This window comes from Centroberyx gerrardi, chromosome 16 (assembly GCF_048128805.1).
Source record: "Centroberyx gerrardi isolate f3 chromosome 16, fCenGer3.hap1.cur.20231027, whole genome shotgun sequence".
Taxonomy (NCBI): Eukaryota; Metazoa; Chordata; class Actinopteri; order Beryciformes; family Berycidae; genus Centroberyx; species Centroberyx gerrardi.
In genome coordinates, this window is record NC_136012.1 from 11,363,773 (window position 1) to 11,382,818 (window position 19,046).

General features: G+C 42.3%; 1 protein-coding gene across 1 annotated transcript in view; it reads left to right on the top strand.

Annotated features, from left to right (window-relative positions):
* LOC139918934 (testican-1) overlaps positions 1-19,046 on the top strand; it is a 91,085-nt gene that overhangs the window by 42,813 nt on the left and 29,226 nt on the right. The window contains exons 3-4 of the mRNA XM_071908482.2: positions 2,900-2,945; positions 13,688-13,768. Of these exons, the coding sequence (XP_071764583.2) occupies positions 2,900-2,945; positions 13,688-13,768 (127 nt within the window). The remainder of the gene's footprint in view (positions 1-2,899; positions 2,946-13,687; positions 13,769-19,046) is intronic.

Genomic DNA, 19,046 nt, shown 5'->3' on the forward strand with positions numbered 1-19,046 from the left:
CGGTGTCTAGTATTTTACTTGATTATGTGTTGAGCAATGAACTTGTTTGTGTTAATTTAGCAGGGACACTGATTTTGAAAAATACTGCTGAGTGTAGTATTGAATTTGAAAAAGGTGTTTTTCTGTGACTCTGTTATCGGCAATAAATTCCACTTTTTTGCCCTTCATATAATTTCCTTAGTTTAAGCTCCAATACCAAATGAAAGTGTTTGGAAAGACCTATCCAAATATGGCACAATAAATTAGCCTTCATCTTTAAAAAGTAATTAAATTTAAAATTAATAAAACAGCAAATCTGTGACTCCATTCCCCCTTGGCTGAGCCCAAACTAACACTTTGATTCTCATTTTCGATTAATTTTCGACATTTGCAGCTATAATGTATGAGCACATCTCAAAATGCACCAACATACATTCAAACACACAGCATGTGTTCACATTCCTGTAAATGCAGAGCCAGAGGAATAGAAAATAATTGGGGAAAAACATGTACATACATACATATTGTGATGAACTGGTGAACTGTCCGAGGCGTTTCCCTGGATTTCACCTAATGCATTCTGGGATAGGCTCCAGCCCCCCATGACCCTGGATAGGAATAAGGGAATAAGTTGGTGAAGAAACAAACCTGATGAGCATGAATCTGTATTCTTATGTGTCTTTGTGTCTAAGATGGAGCTTGTGTTTGGCTCAATGCAAATAGTCGTGTTGACAAGAACTTAGTTGCTTCTGTATGTGCATGTGTAACACTACGATATGTGCAGAATTATGTGCAGAAACTTCCTCAACAGTGAGATGGAGAAAAAATGATTTGTTGTCATCATATTAACATCCATAAATTTTTAATTAAGTCCCAAGAGTATTGCTTTAATCATATCTAGGACACTGGGATTCTGTTTAAGGACTAAATGAAAACTTTCTTTTCTTTAGCCCATAGTCCAACATATCATTCAAAAGTATTTTGTTTTTTGATCATTTGAACATAGGACTTTATGAACGGGGTTGAAAACACCAACGACTTGTGCCAAACAACCAGACATAGTTGATTAATAAAACTCATACTGTAGCAACACTGTCCAGTTTGGGGAAAAACTGATCAGATTTGTGTTCAGTTCAGGAAGTGCTAGTGCACCAAAGTATATTTGGAATTCCCACCACAGATATGTATAAGAGTTAAAAGTCCCAAAGTTAAAAGTTGTGTTACTAGTGTGTGAGTGAGTCGCTTAGTGAGAGAGTCAAATCAAGTCAAGTTTATTTATAAAGCTTTTCATCACAAGCATGTCTCAAAGGACTTTAGAGAGAATGAGGCAACCTAGATCTAACTGATCAACAATCAATCACAAAACAAAATGATGCAATACAGCATGCAACAAAATAAAACACAAGGAAACAGAACAAAGCACAAGACACAAAACAGCTTGTTGGAAAGACATAACAAAGCTACCTAACCTGACTCGCTGAGCTGAGCCTACTTAGCACCACCAACTTTAAACCCTCAGTGAAGACAAGGAAAAACACCAAAGAAAAACATTATGAGGAAAAAATATAGTAGAAACCACATCACGACAGAACAATAACATGGACACTAATATGAGAGAGAGAGAGAATTTGACTGAAACGTAAAAAAAACAAATGTCCAACCTAACTATGAACTGCATGACCCCTGCCCCCAACACACACATACACACACGTACACACACGTACACACACAAACAAACACATTAAACAGCCAATTATAAACTGAAAAAATGTCTTATGATTCAAAATAGATTTCCTCACTCTAAACTACTTTGTGCCACTGGATGAACCCCACCAGCGACCCCCCACTCATGGGACACACTGAACATTTATGGACTGGGAAAACAATCTCACAGATGAAAAGTTTTTTGCTTTTTTAAAATCTCTTTTTTTCCACTTTGCCACTACTTTTCTTGTCTAATCTGCACATTCCGGTGTACATAAAAATGAAATAAAACATCAAAAGCTTTGCTGGGAGGAACACTCAAAGTTGAAGTTGTATTTTGTGAAGACGAGCTCCTGCACATGTGGCGGTGGCAGTACAGTCAGCAGCGACGGGGAGACACAACATCCCTGCTGTACTGAGCAGACGCTCGCAGGACAGGGATTCTTCATCCGCTCCCAGTCAAACGAGCTATCGGCCCAGCAGGGGAGCGGACCCGCCGGGACGAGAACAAGGGGAAAATTGGCCTCGCCCATGCTAAATTAGTAATCAAAATAATTAGAGTATTCCCATAGCAAACAAAAAAGTGTACAAACAAGCAACTCTTTTTCTCTCTAGTGCAGTCAAATGTTATTTTTAGTTGAATGTGTTTTCTCCACGACTACCAAAATTAGTTTAAAGTGCTCTGACGAATATGGTATTTGGATTCAGGACATCCCTACTCTCTCCCCACAGACCTCCATCCCCTTCTGTCACTTTGTCTTCAACCCTATTATCTCCGCTTTCTGTCCGTCTCTCTCTCTGCTTCAGTCCGTCCGTCTCTCTCTGAGCCCTCGTTCAGTGCAGGAGCCGGTTTTGACCTTGACACCAAATCGGTTCCTGTCCTAGTTCAACTTCTCTGTTCTTGAGCCCGCATCTTTCTTTATTCCCCTGTCTGTTTTCTGCAGGGTTCTGTGCATCTTTCTGTCCTATTTTGGGGAAATTTTAGGCTAGCCTCCCCCCTACCCGATCAATATCTTCTCCTTTTCAACTGTAATCACTCTCCTTTACGTAAAGACAAAGCATGAAAGAGGAACAAAAAGAGAGGAAAATGAGGGCAGGATGTCTCAGTGGTTTGGTCTACTATTTGGACTATTCACTATTTGGTCTACAAAATATATATTCTCTGAATGGAATTATCATTTTGTAACCCAGTTTCTTCTGCTGTGTTTCCCTTCAGGATGACTACTTCAAGAGCTGGGCTCCTGCCAAGTCTGCAGACCAAGGTAAGACCTGTGACTTTATATATGCTTATAGTCATGCTCATGCAAGTATATGAATCTATTATGCATGTCCATAGGTCTCACCAGTGAGTCCTCTGAGACTTCTTAACCTGGTGTGTGTGTGTGTGTGTGTGTGTGTCCATGTTATAGCCCATATGTCCTCCATTAAGGCAAGACAGCCATAATCTTCAGCTAGAGAAAACCATTCCACATCACGCTAATGTAGGCGGCCAACGTTAGCGCAGGGCCAGCTCCTTTAAGGAACGGAAATGAGACATAATTGGGCTTTGTGCAACAGTGTGTGGAGTAAACTTACTTGTTTCTGAAAGTTGCTTCAGAAAAATGATATTGTTTACTTTACTTCATGCATGCTACACTCCCACTCTTTTCCTGGGAGCTTACAGCCTGTAAAATTGGAAGACTTCAACCTGTACTAATTGTACTGTTCAGTGAGCTGCTGCCAATTGTCCAATCATCCATTTACACTGGTGTGTGTGCATGTGTGCGTCTTTCTTTCGATAGCCAACTGCTGTTACTTTTCACAGTTACGTGCTGCTTATGGAATTACTATGGCAACAATGCCAAGTCCACTTTATCAATAGAAAGTGTGTGCTGCTCTTAGATCCCCAGTAACTCTTGACTAACTCATCAATTATTACAAACACACAATCTCTCTCTCTCTCTCTCTCTCTCTCTCTCTCTCTCTCTCTCTCTCTCTCTCTCTCTCTCTCTCTCTCTCTCTCTCTCGCTTTCTCTCTCTGTCTCTCTCTCTCTCTCTCTCTCTCTCTCTCTCTCTCTCTCCCTCTCTCTCTCTCTCTCTCACAAACACACGCACACAGCTTTAAGTGGATGATTGGGCATTTAGAAACAGCTCACTGAACAGCACTACAGACTGAAGTCTTCCTGCTGGATTGCACCACAGAGACGCGAGTTTATCTGCTAGCCTGGTTTCTCCACATCTAGCACAGTATCTGTAGGTCTTTAGGGAAAGACTTGCTGAACGGGTTTATCTGGGCCAGCTCCTCGTGGATACTAGGCCTAATGAGAACAGCCGAGCATCAGTAGATCAAATTCTAGAGTTACTCTCTAGTTTCTCATCTCAAAGTAGACAGAGCTTCACTCGCTTAACCAGGGACTAAATAAATAAACTAGACAAAGATTCATTGTCTGACCAAAGAAACCAGCTAGCATTTATCAAGTCAGAAGATGTTATGTTGCAATCCTTTGTGCCACAATCCAGGGAGAGCATACAGAGGCCCGATTCAGATGCTAAAAAATGATGTACTAAGGGGCGAATGGCGTGGTTTGGGTTGACCCCAGTTAGCATATGGGCCATGGTTAGGGTACGGGGAAGGTTAGGAATAAGATCATGATACCAAGCCACTATAACAACATACTAACAAAACCAACATGAAGCTAACATAGTAGGAGTGACAAGAGTGTGTGTTCTTGGGGGAAGACAGTTTCACATTCCTTGTAGCTGAAGAGCACAGCAGCTTGGTGACAATAGGAGACAAACTACAGTCTTCATGGAAGTGCAGCCACACTTACAATCTTCTTCCCAGTCTTCTCTCTAATGTTTGCCATGCTCACTCTGCTGCTAAGCGCTTGAGCCACAAGACGACTGTTCCCCCGCTGCAGTGAGCTGCACTGAAAACTCTGCTCCCACCAAGATCACTACACCTCTCAGAGTGAAACAATTACATGGTAAATAAAAAATTTAGTTCCCCAAAAAAAACAGTGAATCGATAATGGGAATCAATAAAGCAATCCGGGTCTGTTTTGGGAACACCTGCCGGTTTTGTTGCACAAGCTTTACCATGTCATTATGGCTGAGCGGTGACTGTGCCTGAACTGCTACCCTTGGGTGACACTTTCACCTGGCTGACACAGTAGGTGCCACACTCCTAACTGTCACTGCCACCCTTCAAACTGTTAACTTGGTGTTTTTAGTGTGAGGCTAGATATAGGTAGCGCCAGAATCCTTTTCCAATACAAAGCCACACTACTGCGACACCGTGGGACTCCAAGCCATTTCTTGACGTATGAGCTAACTATCCTCTTTAACTTCTGTACCGTATCTCATATACTGTCAAGGGCCATATTAGCCGAGGCAACAGACCAAACTGCAGGCACCACAACTTTAAAAGACACTAGTCAAGTTGTCAAGATAAGGCTTTCTTCCTTTTCTAGAACAAATAAATGCTATTGAGCTCGTTTACAAAGCTTTGGCAGCCAAAGACACATGTCATTGTTCTGTCTAAGAAGGACCTTTTAAGAAGGAGTTTTGATGGAAGAGAGCCAATGAAGAGTGTGGATGAGAGAGGAAACAGATAATAACACTCAGAGAGTCATAAAGCAGACAGCGATTTGAATAAACACAGCCATGGGAGATGTAAAATGGGCATTTTCAGGGAAAGTGTGGATGCTGAGTGACGTGATCTCATAAAAAACTATCAGTATGGTAAATTTCCCAAATCATATTGAAATGACAAGTGTAACCAAAGCCCTAGATTGGGGGTTTGTATGGCCCAAAGGATTCCCGCATTGAGCACTCCCTGCTGATCTTAATTTGACTGATCAATCACTGGTTGCCCTTGGAGACTAATCAGAGGCAAGGAGGTTGATGGACCTTGATTAATGACTCGACGATTAATGGTTCTATTTCCACCATCTAATCAGTGAAATCAGTTGGATCACAAGGTGGTGGATTTGATATTGTACTGACTTGTTTTGGCTGAGATCCAGCAGTTGATTTGTAGTATATTGTAGATACTGAGCTGTGGTAAATATTTATTTGAATCCAAACTAATCCCACTGATTCTGAGAGAGAGCAGAGACTAGTTCAGAATCAGTTACAGCCTGTTAAGCCAGTTGGCTGCTTCCCCTCACTGAAACGAACATATGGTCCATCTCATCATTGTATTGCTATTATTAACTTGTCAGGATTGCGTTGTTGACAAAGATTTCCATGTAGACTGTTGGTTTCTGTGCTGCTGTTTTCCCTCGACTCTGTTGTATCCATTCTGTGTGAGGAAATCTAGGCCAGGCACAGTTTCAAACTACAACCCTTCTGTTTAAACAGGGACTTTTTCTGCCACAATCTCCTGTTTGTTTTGCTAAATTATTGTTCTCTGTCTTCTTTATGCAGTCAATTAAACTCGGTTTAATTTCTCTAAACTTTGTTTTGCTAATGTGAATAGCTTTTCTGGTATTGTACAGTATTCTACACTGTACAGCCACATTGTACACCAGGACTATTTTGCATATTGCACAGTGCCTTAGTGGAATGATGTATATAATTATTGCCATTTGAATCCTGTGAAAATTCCGTAATTTGCTTTGGCTAATTTGCAATTTTCAATATTGATAAATGCTTTTGTGAGTTTGGAAAAAGACTATAATTTGCCATATTCGATCATATTTTTATTAACAATTATTTTCCCTATGATATACTATTACACTCCCTGCTATTGAAAAACTGTAGTAGCTGTCCATACAGGTGGTCAGTGCATTAAAGGAACCCAACAAAGCAGAACATAAAGCAATACTTTTCTGACCCCAGTAGTCATATTGGTCGGCTTTAATGATCTGTTAAAGCTTTAAGCTAAAATAATATAGATAGTTAGGCTTTCTCTCTATGTAGAGACTGTTTGCTTTGTTAACATTCGACATTTATGGAACAAACCAGTCCCTATTTTATCCCGATACCTGCCTTGTTTATGCAAGTAAGGAACTTTATGTCCTGTAGAAGTGGCAAAGTACTCTTTCAGTATTCGCTGTGCAGGCAATTAACTAAATTACAGGTATCATATTGAAAGTGCCACTCCCCACCTACTCAAACATACACACACCACCAGCACCACACCTCACATCCCTGCTTCATCTGGTTCTCCCTCACTGCAATCTCTCTCTCTCTAATCTTCACTCCCCTTTTTCTGTCTGAATTCTCTCATCTCTCTCTGACTTTCAATTTCCTCTCTGTCTTCGCAAATCCTTTTCACTCTTTCCTCCTTTTACTATCCCCCCCCCCCCCCCCCCCCCCCCCATGTTTCTCTATCTCTACTCCTGGTTTCTTTGAGAGCTTTCTATTATTTCTGACATATTGAGTTCATCAGATGAAAATTACATGATGATGGTCCTGTATGAAGAATGGGTTGGGGGTGAATCAAAATACTACATTGACACTAATAGAGACACAACAAAAACCTGTGGGAATTAGCTGTTAGTAATTTTCATACATATTCCATAAATATTTTAAGAGGTTTGGTTATTATTATCACATTCTGTCTCCTTAATTGCTCCCTTGTCTCTCCTCCCTATTCTTTTATCAGCTTCTTTTGCCCTGCAGTAAATCTCTAGTAGAGAGATTCACCAACACACTGTCCCTCCCTGCTCCATTTCCATCGTTTCAACAGATGTGTGCTCTTTATATGTGATAGGCATATTTACACTGCTCATGGGTTACAATACCACCGCGCCCCAATAACTCAATAAAGAATCTTTATGAGGAGTAAAGAATAACAACAAATAGCGCACATCTACATTCAACTCTACAGTATATAACTGGCTTCATTAAAGTCTTTTACTGACTAGACTATAGCTGATCTAGGGACTGGCTACAGAGATTGGCAGTATTTGAGTGAAATGTATTTGAAATAAAAAAATACTGAATTACTTTTGCATATTTTGTACTTTGGCTGACTTGATTTAGCTTGACTTGACTTGGCTGGTGTAAATTGTATCAAGATTACAGTTATGTAATAGATCAGATTTCTCTAAAATAAAGTAGGCACTATCAAATGTATATTGCGTAGGCTGCTTGTTTTGGCTGTAGCACAGTGACAGATATATTATCAGGATGAGTCACTGACAAGCTCATATGTGACATCCTGAACCCTCCAACCTGCAAGGGTGCAAGGTGCAAAAATATAAGTGTAAAATTTATAGTAATATTAAAATACTGCAGTATTTGGCTAGTATTTGGCAGTAAGAGTACTGCACATTAGGCTAAAACCCACAGAGCATGATATTGAATGGTGAAAACAATGAACAGGTGTGCCTACCTTGTGCTAGCTGAAAGCGTCATCTGGCTAGCTAGTTAGCATGTTTAGCTACGCAATTTGGCTGAGGCAGTAACTCGTAATGGAAACAGTTCAATTTTGCTATATCAAATTAATAGCTTCCTCTGCAAAAATGTATTTCAAACAAACACATTCCAAGTAGACAAGTAGCCAGTTAGTTAATTAGCTAAAGCCAGCTTTGGCAAGATAATCACTAGCATCACCACCTGTGTTGGTTTGTTCCTCATTGAAAGGCTGCACTGTTTTTGGCCCTCTCTTGTGGGCTACACTGAGTCTATAGCTGGATACAGTCTACTGTAGCTGCATCCACTCACATCTATAGCTTCTTTCACAAGCAGTCAGCTGTCAGTCTCCACATCCACATCATGCTGTAACTTTAGTATATAATGTACTCTGGGTGCATTACAGCAGAGAGGCTTCTGGTAGTGAGTGGAGACCGACTGGGCGGGTTCCAGCCTCGGGCTACTGACGGCATCAGCTCTGTTAGCATGGTTCCCTTCTGAGCTGTGGACTGAACCACAACTGACAGCAGGAGAAAACAGAGCTGAGAGCACCAGCGTACCACAGCTCCTACATGGCCTCTGTGTGTGTGTGTGTGTGTGTGCGTGCGTGCGTGCGTGCGTGTGTGTGACTGTAACATGTTCCTTTTCCCTGAGAAAGAAGGCTTAGTCGTGACAGATGTCAACACATTTACCACCATTACTATTACATCCTGTGCTACAGGGTTTCCTTGCCCACATCCAAGGGACTGCCAGTATATTCAACAAATCAGTATTATTAAGGCTGCTCTGCATGTCAGATGTAAAGCTCCAGTTTTACCCAGTTGACACCTTGAATACCTCTATAGAAATGTCACATAGCACAAACTTCTCATAGCCCTTCTTGACTCTGGTGTGTGTGAGGACAGATTGCAGAATGAATAATCCTTTGTAATGCCGCATATAGTTCTGTAACTGTGTGTGTGTGTGTGTGTGTGTGTGTGTGTGTGTGTGTGTGTGTGTGTATGTGTGTGTGTGTCCCTCTGGGAGGTGTTAAGGAGACAGGCAGCTCTGAGGTGAGACTGGCCTATATCCCAGACAGCCTGGTTTGCCCTGTAGGTGGCTTAGTCAGACATCTGCTGAACTCAGATCAGATCCCACAGGGCTTCAGGAGGAAAATGATCTGCCGCACACACACCCCAAAGCTGATCCTGGACCAGCGAGTGAGGAGTCATATCGTGTAGAAGAGGATAAAAGTTGTACTTTGAGTGCCAGAGGCTGATTTCATGTCTTTAAGGTTTAGAGATAACGCTGTCTGAGACACCAGAAGCATGTCCTTTTTGAGACTGATTGTAGATCAGCACTTGGGGAGACGATATGACCAGCATGTCAAAAAGCTTTGAGCTTCATGAGGAGGGTCAAATGTGAGTAAAACTTAGTAAAACTTTGGTTGTGAGAAAAACTGTAATCAAGTTTTTCATCCTAATCTTTTAATTTCTTTCCGGTGTCCTGATTGGGGAAACATCCAATTTCTTGTAATGTTTGCCCATCCTGTTCTTCCATATATGCACCATTTTCTACAATATACTATTGTTACTATTGTGAATGCTAGGACAGGAATGTACTTGAGCCAGTCGACCATTACAGTTAAAGGCATTCCAGCTTTAACTATATGAGCACACACACTCACACAGATCCTATATTTATGTTTTTTTTATGTAAACACATACGCACAATGCACTCCTGAACACAGAAGAACACACACACAGTACACCCATATATGGATGTTGCTTTGCTCTGTGCCCCCGCCTTTGACTGACTGCAGCAATCTGGAGTGAGAGTGGCTGCCTTGTAGCCATTAAAATATCAGCCATGTCCTGACATTTACTTTCACTCTTCCCATTTACGAGGCAAAAAAGACCCGCTCTCAAATGGTCTCATGCACTCATGCAAGGACACACACACACAGACACACACACACACACACACACACACATAAACTAAAGTCCAATATAGCCACACGCTTATGGCCACACGTTTTCTGTCCTTTACATGCATTTCAAAACTGTTTTCTTGCCTTGAATAAGCTGAACTTTGGCCTTCTAGATGGTAGCATCTGGACGTTTTCTTCATAAAGTAATTAAGCTTTGTTTTAGTTCTGTAGATTGTATCGTTCCACACATAAGAACCAGGGCTTCTCCAGCCCCCACACACACACTCACACACACGCACGCACACACACACACACACACACACACACACACACACACACACACACACACACCATGCCCTCTCACCTCTTGTCCAGCTAGGGCTAGTCTTCACAGCTTCTGTTGGATTCCAGTGTCCAATTAATGAAAATACTCAATTTCCTCCATGTCTGCTCCGCCTTCTCCCAGAGTCAAAGTCCGATTCATTTATTTGTTCCTGACTGATTTTCTGAACCTGCTTTATTTTCTGCTCTGCCCCATCTGTAATGGTTGGGACAGCTGCCCTGAAATGGCCTCTGAGCCTAAGCAGAGAGACAAGAGAGGAAGAGTCCTTGGCAGCAGATAACAGTTGTCTTGTCAACAAGGCCGATGTTAGAATCAGTATTCTGGACCTGTGATTTCATTCTGCGCTCTTGTATATGGGCATGTCCAGTAGATTTGTAAGGCTGTGATTTGTAATGCATTATCCAGTGAGAGTCAACTGGAGGATTACAAATCGCAGGCAGTGGTCCATATCACAACCAGTCCAGAAGAGCACAGGAGAGTCAAACTGGCACAGAGACCCAGAGAGAGAGAGAGAGAGAGAGAGAGAGAGAGAGAGAGAGAGAGAGAGAGAGAGAGAGAGAGAGAGAGAGAGAGAGAGAGAGAGATGTGGTTGATCAAAGTTAAGTTTCAAACTTTCAGGTGGTGACTGCTCCTGTCCGTTTGCCCAATTAGCGTACATAGTGAATCAGTGGTTGTTATAGCCACCATTTTGGCAGGGGAAACAGAACTCATGTCTAATGCACTCTGTGTTTTGGCAGCAGCAGCCACAACAAAACCTCAAAAATCTGCAGCTTCCAAATTGCCAATCAGACTGATTAGATGAGACAATTGTCTTTCCCCAGCGGAGAGAGTTCACTGTTGTTATATATTTCACCAGCTATTCCAACCTGCTGTCTCTCTGAGGATATTCTCCCTTTCTACTCTTCCTCCTCATCAGTCCATCCTTTACTCTTTCACCACCTGCGTCACTCCATCTCTTGTTCTTAATACATTAATATAAAAATCTTTGATCTGCGCCTCAAGGGGCTAAAATAATTAGAAAGAAGACTGATAAGAAAAGAGACAAATAGGACAACAAACAGCGAGCACCTCAGGTCTGTACAGTGTATTAGATGGAGTGCGAGTTGGAGCAAGAGCAAATATCTTATTCCAGCGTAATGTGCTGAGGGTTTGTAGCTTGCTCTCCAGGCGTTCTCTAAACATTGTTTACTGCTCTGATTTTAATGGCTTGTTGGCCACATCATATAAAGTGACTCAACGTCGATATGCACAACCCTCGGCTCGGCTCTTATCTCCCTGCTTCAGAGGGGCGAGCGCTCGCAAGTGATGAGTCTCAGCACATAAATGGAACTATCGGCACGAACACGCACATACATGCCGCAGAGATTCAGGCGCAGACAGTAAATTAACCAGTCACACACACACGCAGACGATAATCAACGATACATGGAGCCTGCTGAGACACGGAGAAAGGAGACACACACGCACTCACTCATGCCAAAGGTATTGTTAATTTAGCAAGCAGCTGAAGCCCAATCATGTCAGCCAAAGCAATCTAATTCCTATTTAGCCAGAGACAGAAGATAGAGAAGAATGGATGGTGTGGGGGAAAGACTGGGGAAGGTGACTAGTGGGCAGTCACTAGGGACTATAGGGGCCAAGAGAAATGGCGGTTGAGAAAAGGTGATGTTGGCAGCAGCGGTGAGTAGAGTGAATCTTCACCCAGGATTTGTACTGGCCTGCACTTCCAGTTCACAAAGGCAGAACCAAATCCAACGACAAGCACAAGCTCAGACCGAAATGAAGCTGTGAATCCATGGAGCTCCGACCCTGCGATGTGTGAGCGGCGCTGAAGAGACTGTTTCAGTCGAGGTAAACAAAGCACTAGATCAGGCGGAGGGAGTGTGTGCGTCTCCCTGCCCTTTCGGCTCACCACCAGCCAATAGAGAGGCAATGATCACGGTAAATTAGGATAAACAAACTTCGGAGGAAATGAGCAGAGCAGAGAGAGTCTTTGCCGTAGCGTTCATAGCAGCCTTCAGGCGAAATGCCAGGATGTCGAAGTGACAGTGGAGCAGGAGGATCTCGAGGGAGGGAAGGAGGGAGGGAGAGGGAGATACAAAGATATACAGAGACAAGGCCCACAGAGAGGACTTTAAAGAGATTGCCTGTAGAGAGGATAACTTAGAGATAAGAAAGACATCCCATAATGAGGAAAGGAGAGGAATGGTGGAAGGGAGAGGCTGGAAGGAGGAGAAGAATAATGAACAGAGGGAAGACGGGAGGCAATGATAATAGAGGGCGAATTGAAAAGAAAAAAAAAAGTTGGCCCTGCCACACATCTGCAAACCTTCTTCCCGTTCCTACACCATTCTCTCATAAATCGGCTGTGCTTTTACCCGATTCTCCAGGGGAAAGAGTGCAGAATAAAGATTAACAGATTCATCAGTACCTGCAAAAAAGCTTTGCTGGCTAATAAATAAAGGAGGTGGAGGAATTAGGAAGTTAAATCATCTCAGGTTGTTAAAGTCACAGCCTACAGACAGACATGAAAAACTCCCTGTACCTCTCTGTGTCTGGCCGCTCCATTCTGCTGCCTCTCTCTTGTGTCTAGATGGACAGGTGCGTTACTTTGCCTTCCTTTGGCTGCTTCCAGTTGTTTGTGTGTTTCATGTGTAATTTGGTAATGATGCTGCGATGATTATTCCTTTCAACCGACAAAAAATAATTATGTTTGTGTCACTGAGTGCACCACTGAGTCTGGCTTTGGATCTCCAAATGTCTTGGAAAGATTAAAAGATCAAAATATACAGGCTGTATTAACAGGCTGGTCCTGCTCGCTCCTGCTTGCTGCCATTCAACTTTTTAATGAGTCACACATTCGCACACACACTTGTGTAACATATGTAACAACACACACACACTTGTGTAACATATGTAACAATTTGCACATATACTGTACAACATGCTGCGTTGCACATATAGGCTACATTTGCATATATATGTTGTAGTAGTTAAAATGTCTTGCTGCTGTAACAATTTGAATTTCCATCAGGGATTAATAAAGTTGTTATCTATCTATCTATCTATCTATCTATCTATCTATCTATCTAACATTTTTGTGTATTTGTGTGCTAATGAACTCGAATAATTAGCCAGTTTTCCGTGCTTTGTCCAATTTCAAACATCTTTTGTTAATAACTGTTCCAAGGAGTTAGGAAAATGTATGTTTACTTTCACTGTTGAAGCTTTTTAGTGATGTATTTGTATTTTTGTACAGCTATAATATGCATTACTTGCTCTTTTTCCTAGTACTTCAGAGAAGTCTTGCTTTGGGTAGATTAGAGTATAGTATAAAAAAAAAAAACAACATTTAAGCACGTGTAGATTATTGGATTTATTCTGGTTGTGTTGGCTGTGTGTTCTAGAGAGAGAGGCCCAGCCCGGCAGACATGCAGAACCAGGAACCAAAGCCCACTCCGGCTCAGCCAAGAAGACAGTACAGGATGGTGAGTGTGGGCACTAACATTATTTACCAGGGTGGGGAATTATTTTTCTCCAATCATTGGTGGAAATGACAAACTTTTCAGCCACCAGCCAAAATTGTCTGGTGTTAAGTTTCCATTCTGTTCCTGTTGCCACTGCCAGATCTAAACTGTCTGTGTTTTGGACTAAAATGATCTGAGTTGTTTTGGGTTGGTATTTGTCTTGTATTGTTGAGTCTGATCAAGAAAGTTACATCATTCCAGGGTGGCAGGTTAATACGAGATAATTGCTTTGATAGAGAGTCCTTGTTCCACAACAGATCTGTAGCTCAACTTTATAGCCTACTAAATTGAAATTGTTCTGCAATGACGCTGTTTTAATTGCAATTCCCATTAAGAAGTGATAGCTATCGACATGTGAGTATAATACAGCAGCGTTTAGTACAATTATCACTCCACCCTGTCTCAGCTAGTGTGGAGAGATGTCAGTATGGAGGAGAGAGATAACCAAGCCCACAGCCTGTCATCTGAGTCAGATAAAGCATGGCTAATTCACACAGGAGGATCAAAGCTAGCCCCTCAGTAATATGGAGCTTTAGCCAGCTAGCTTCAATCCTAACATCATGGTCTGTTAGTGGATGCTAACATGAAAGCTGTAATATGGGATTTAGCAGCAGTTAACGTGTGGGCAGTAATACGCTGGTTTAAAGATCGACCTCCTCAAAAAACAGCAGAGTATTTATAGTAACATGTGATTACAAAGGCTAACATGGCCTCAGTTCAGGCTTTTGGGCTTGTAGATTAGAGGCTAACAAGCTAATGTAGACATAATGGGCTGAAATCTTCTGTAGATTTAGTTTGTTAAATGTAATATCAAATGTATTTCATTTGTTTATTTTCAGTATACAGCAAGAGATAATTCATTTCATAAAATTGTGTTTTGGTAGAACGGCATTGCTACTCAATTCTCAGAAAAACAATCTAACGTGTTCTACAGAGTGCGGTTTAGGGAATCCGAATCCAAATTATCCAGCTAATTTGTTTTTGGTCACGCGCCTATCATGGGGGAGATTTGAAGTGGATGGCTTTATGGCACATAGGCCTATTTTACATAGGCCTACATGTCCTTTTCAACACGTGACATGAAATGCTTGCACTCTTATCGCAATTGATCCTGGCTGGATGATGTGTCGTGGTGAAGGATCACTATCTTGCTGCACTGGTTCTATGGCTACCGTCATGGATCACCATCTTGCTACACTCTAACATCAATTAGTATGCATCAAAGCCACGCCCTACAGTGCAGATTTGCGCTTTTTAACATAGATGTTAAGGTCAATGTGTGACAAATGTGCTCTTAATTTCTTTTTGGTCAGGCTCGTATCATAGGAGAAATTTGAAGCAGTTTGAAAGTTGATTGAATCCATCTGTGGTTCATATTTTTACTAACAGTCTCCTTGTCCACTTGATAGATGTCACAACCAAGCTGTACTGGAGCCAACAGGCGTCTGCCATCAAGTGAATGCGCCCTTCAGAGTCAATTGACTGGCTGTGCTGTGCTGTGAAAAAATTAACATTGTTTCTAATGGTATACCATCAAATTATTTAGCATACAGCTTACATGCCAATCCTGTTTAAATTCAAGATGTTTCGAGATGTGGTTGATATAAAATCAATTAGTCGTCCAACCACATAATATCCAAGAGCAATATTCAGTTTTATGGTAACTAACTAGCTAAATGTTAAATAACCTGTGGCCCAGGTTATGATGATTTACATAGAATGCATTAAAACAATATTACTGAGGCTTAATGAATCAGGAATAGGCGATGAAATTAGTGCAATGGATAATCAGAACGCTACAGAGTTGGCCGCTCTGAGCAGGTAGAGCGTCACAGCAGCGCCAGGCTGACACCTGCGAGACACGCTCTGTCTGGTGCAGCCTCTCTGTTAGTGCCGCTGAATGAGCAATGTGACCAATCGACCCTGCGCCTCCTCGGCTTTCCATGCCTCTGTCTCTCCTTGGTTATTCTGCTACAGTGGATAGAGGTGATGCTAATGAGATGAATGCTGCTCACCTCTGGATTTACCTTCAGGCAGTGTGTGTGTGTGTGTGTGTGTGTGTGTGTGTGTGTGTGTGTCCTGGATTGGCCTTGTCTGGTTTCATGAATTGACATTCTCCAAGTGGCTTCTAAAAGAGTCCAAAAAGAACAACAATGCAATGTGTCCTACATGCAAAAAATGTGAATTGATTGTGCGCACGCACACACACACACACACACACACACACACACGCACACACACGCAAGCATGCACACACACACACGCACACACACACACATACACACTGGTTGACATCTCCAATTGCAGTGGCATCACAAAATAGTCAGGTATGGACCTACAGATAGTCAGGCTGAATAAATAGCCTTGTTTTCTCTGTACTTCTTGGCATTTGTGAGTCAGACAGTCCAAGCAGAGGTGTTAAAGGATAATTCCTGTTATTTTCCCTAGTTTTTGCCATCATGGCGATCAATTCTGATAAAAATTTCATCAATTACTTCACGCTCACGCTATGTACTTTTCAGTTTGCAGGGAGCGCTGCTCTCCAATATAATTCAAAGGGGCCAACCGAAACTCAAACAGTTGAGCCCAAAAAGCGATTAAAACACGGCCTTTAAATTGGGAGTGTGGGCCAGAAAGTGAGTTTTGAAAGCCAGCACCTGGCAAAGTAATCACTGAGTCATTGGTATTGATCAACCACCCCTATCAACCCCCTGCAGATATATCAGGGTCTTTTGTGCCATGGGGCAGTAAAAACCTACTTGTTCCCCCTTTAAATGGAACAAAATGTGCAATTTTGAATTCCCTATTGAATCGTCTTGCTCTGCATTCTTCCCTCATCCGCTGCGTAACTGTGAAGCCTGGTGATCTCCAGAGTGTTCGGCTCGCAGCATGGGAGCAGTTGTCTTGCAGATGAAGCGTGCAGCAGCAGAGTGAGCGTGGCAAACGTTAGAGAGAGGAGCTCGAACGGGTTGCTACACTTCCATAAAGAGTCTAGTTTGTCCTCTTTGTGCTTCAGCTATGAACAGTCGCTCTCCTACCTGAGCCTCACTATGTCGCATCATAACCTCTCAGCGTGCAGCTATGTGTGTGTACAATTTTGGAGTAACACAATAATAAAATGCTGTGGTATGAACAGTTAATAATAGTTTTCATTAATTTCAATCAATTCAGTTACAGACAGTACTTTTGGGGTGCTGTAAAGATATAAGAAAGGAATACGGATTGATTAAGGAATTGACATTGATTGAAGGCTTGGGAACATCAAGAGGACAATGTTTACTGCAGGTAGGTATACAGAGGAGAGGAGAGGAGGAGGAGAGGAGAGGGGAGGAGAGGAGAGGAAAGGAGAGGAGAGGAGAGGGGAGGAGAGGAGAGGAGAGGAAAGGAGAGGAGAGGGGAGGAGAGGAAAGGAGAGGAGAGGGGAGGAGAAAGACAGAAGAGGAGAGGAGAGACGCAGTTCATTGATCCACTCATAGATTCGTTCATGCACACACAGACACACACACACACGTGCACGCACACCCACACACACACACACACCCCTCAGCTTCAGGATTAATGAGCGCCTCAGTCTAGGGCAGTGAGAAAACATTTAATTATCGCTGACACTGAAGGTGAAGCAAGAGGCCAGATCTGTCATCCACTTGTGTGTGTGCATATGTGCATATGTGCGTGTGTGCGTGTGTGTGTGTGTGTGTGTGTGTGTAGACGGAGACCACAGTCTGTCAATGACCCGCAGAATCAGGTTGTAAGTCAAGCGTGTGGTCTTTCATTGTGACCCCTCTGGGCAGAACTAAAGGTCAAACTGACACCAAGTCCTTGTCTATCGGCAGCTCATGGCCAGTTGAGAGCTTAGGGGGGATTTTTTTTCTCTCTCTCTTGTGAAGAGTGCTGAAGGGAAGAGACCACTTGAAATGTACAAGTGTGAAGAAAAACAACAAGGGAAAAAAAGAAAAACCTTCCTGTGCAGCCACAAACAAACCAAATCTACCGCTGCCTACCACAATCGGCCAGCCTAAAATAGCTCAAAAGCAGTGGATGAGTTTTATTCCACAATGACATATCCACCATTTGAAATACAAAATCCTATTCTTACAAAATGAGTGCCGATATGAAAGTGAAGCACATTGCAGGTTGCTATTCAAATCATCTTAAGATTGCTTCCAAAAATTATTTTGTTTTTGAGCATAGTTGTCTGTGTTTTTGAAATATTGACTCATGATGCATTTCAGGTAGCAATTTTTTCTTTCTTTTATTTATTTATTCCCCCCCCCCCCCCAAAATTGATACAGCATTCTGGAATTAAACCCTTCAGTGGTCTTTACTGGCTGAGCAGAAGAAATACTAGATATTCCTGTTCTCTCTTTCTGGGTGGATAAAGATGGAGACTCCAGCATCCACGTCAGCCATTGTCTGTCTGTGTGTGTGTGTGTGTGTGTGTGTGCGTGTGCGTGTGCGTGCATACTGCTGGTGGGCCGTCACCCCAGTGTTTGGCGGTGTCATTGCCACACAGTGGATTTTTTAAAAGTCTCTTTGATCTCTGCTCTCTCAATTTTTCATGATGATGATCAGAATTGTAAACCTCCACAACTCAAGCAGAACAGTTCATGTACATTTATAGTCTTTATAAGTGCAGGTGCTATGAGCATGAGTGTGTGTGTGTGTATGTGTGCTAAAAACAATTAGCGTGTCCTACCAGAAATGAATGTGTTCCCTTGAATGCACAGATTCTCCTCCTCTGTCTCACGCACTCCTTAAGTGTAACTTGCTCCTTTGCTTTGAAGCTTCCTCCCAAAGGCCATTTGGTTTTACTTTCATAGAGTTCCTTTAAAAAGCTTTGCTGCCAGCAACAGCTTCACAAAACTGTTTTCTTTTCAGGGAAAGGCATGGCTTTCACAATGGTGTGTGAGTGTGTGTGTGCACAGGCGCACGCGTGTGTGTATAATGGCTGTGATGAATATTCAGTTTATAAGCAATAGTCAGTAGCCTCTCTCACCCTCTCTCTCTCTCTCTCTCTCTCTCTCTCTCTCTCTCTCTCTCTTTCTCTCCAGACATTTTATTCCCATAAGCCACTGGGGTTTCTTCCCTGACATTCAATCTGAAATGGCCTCTGTTTATCTTCCCCATTCCTCAGTTACATCCACACTGATATTATTTTGCCATGTTTTCAATAATTAATTTTCTGGATGTTTAATTCCGTTCTATCACTCCATCCTCCCAGAGGCTCTCTCTGTGCTTT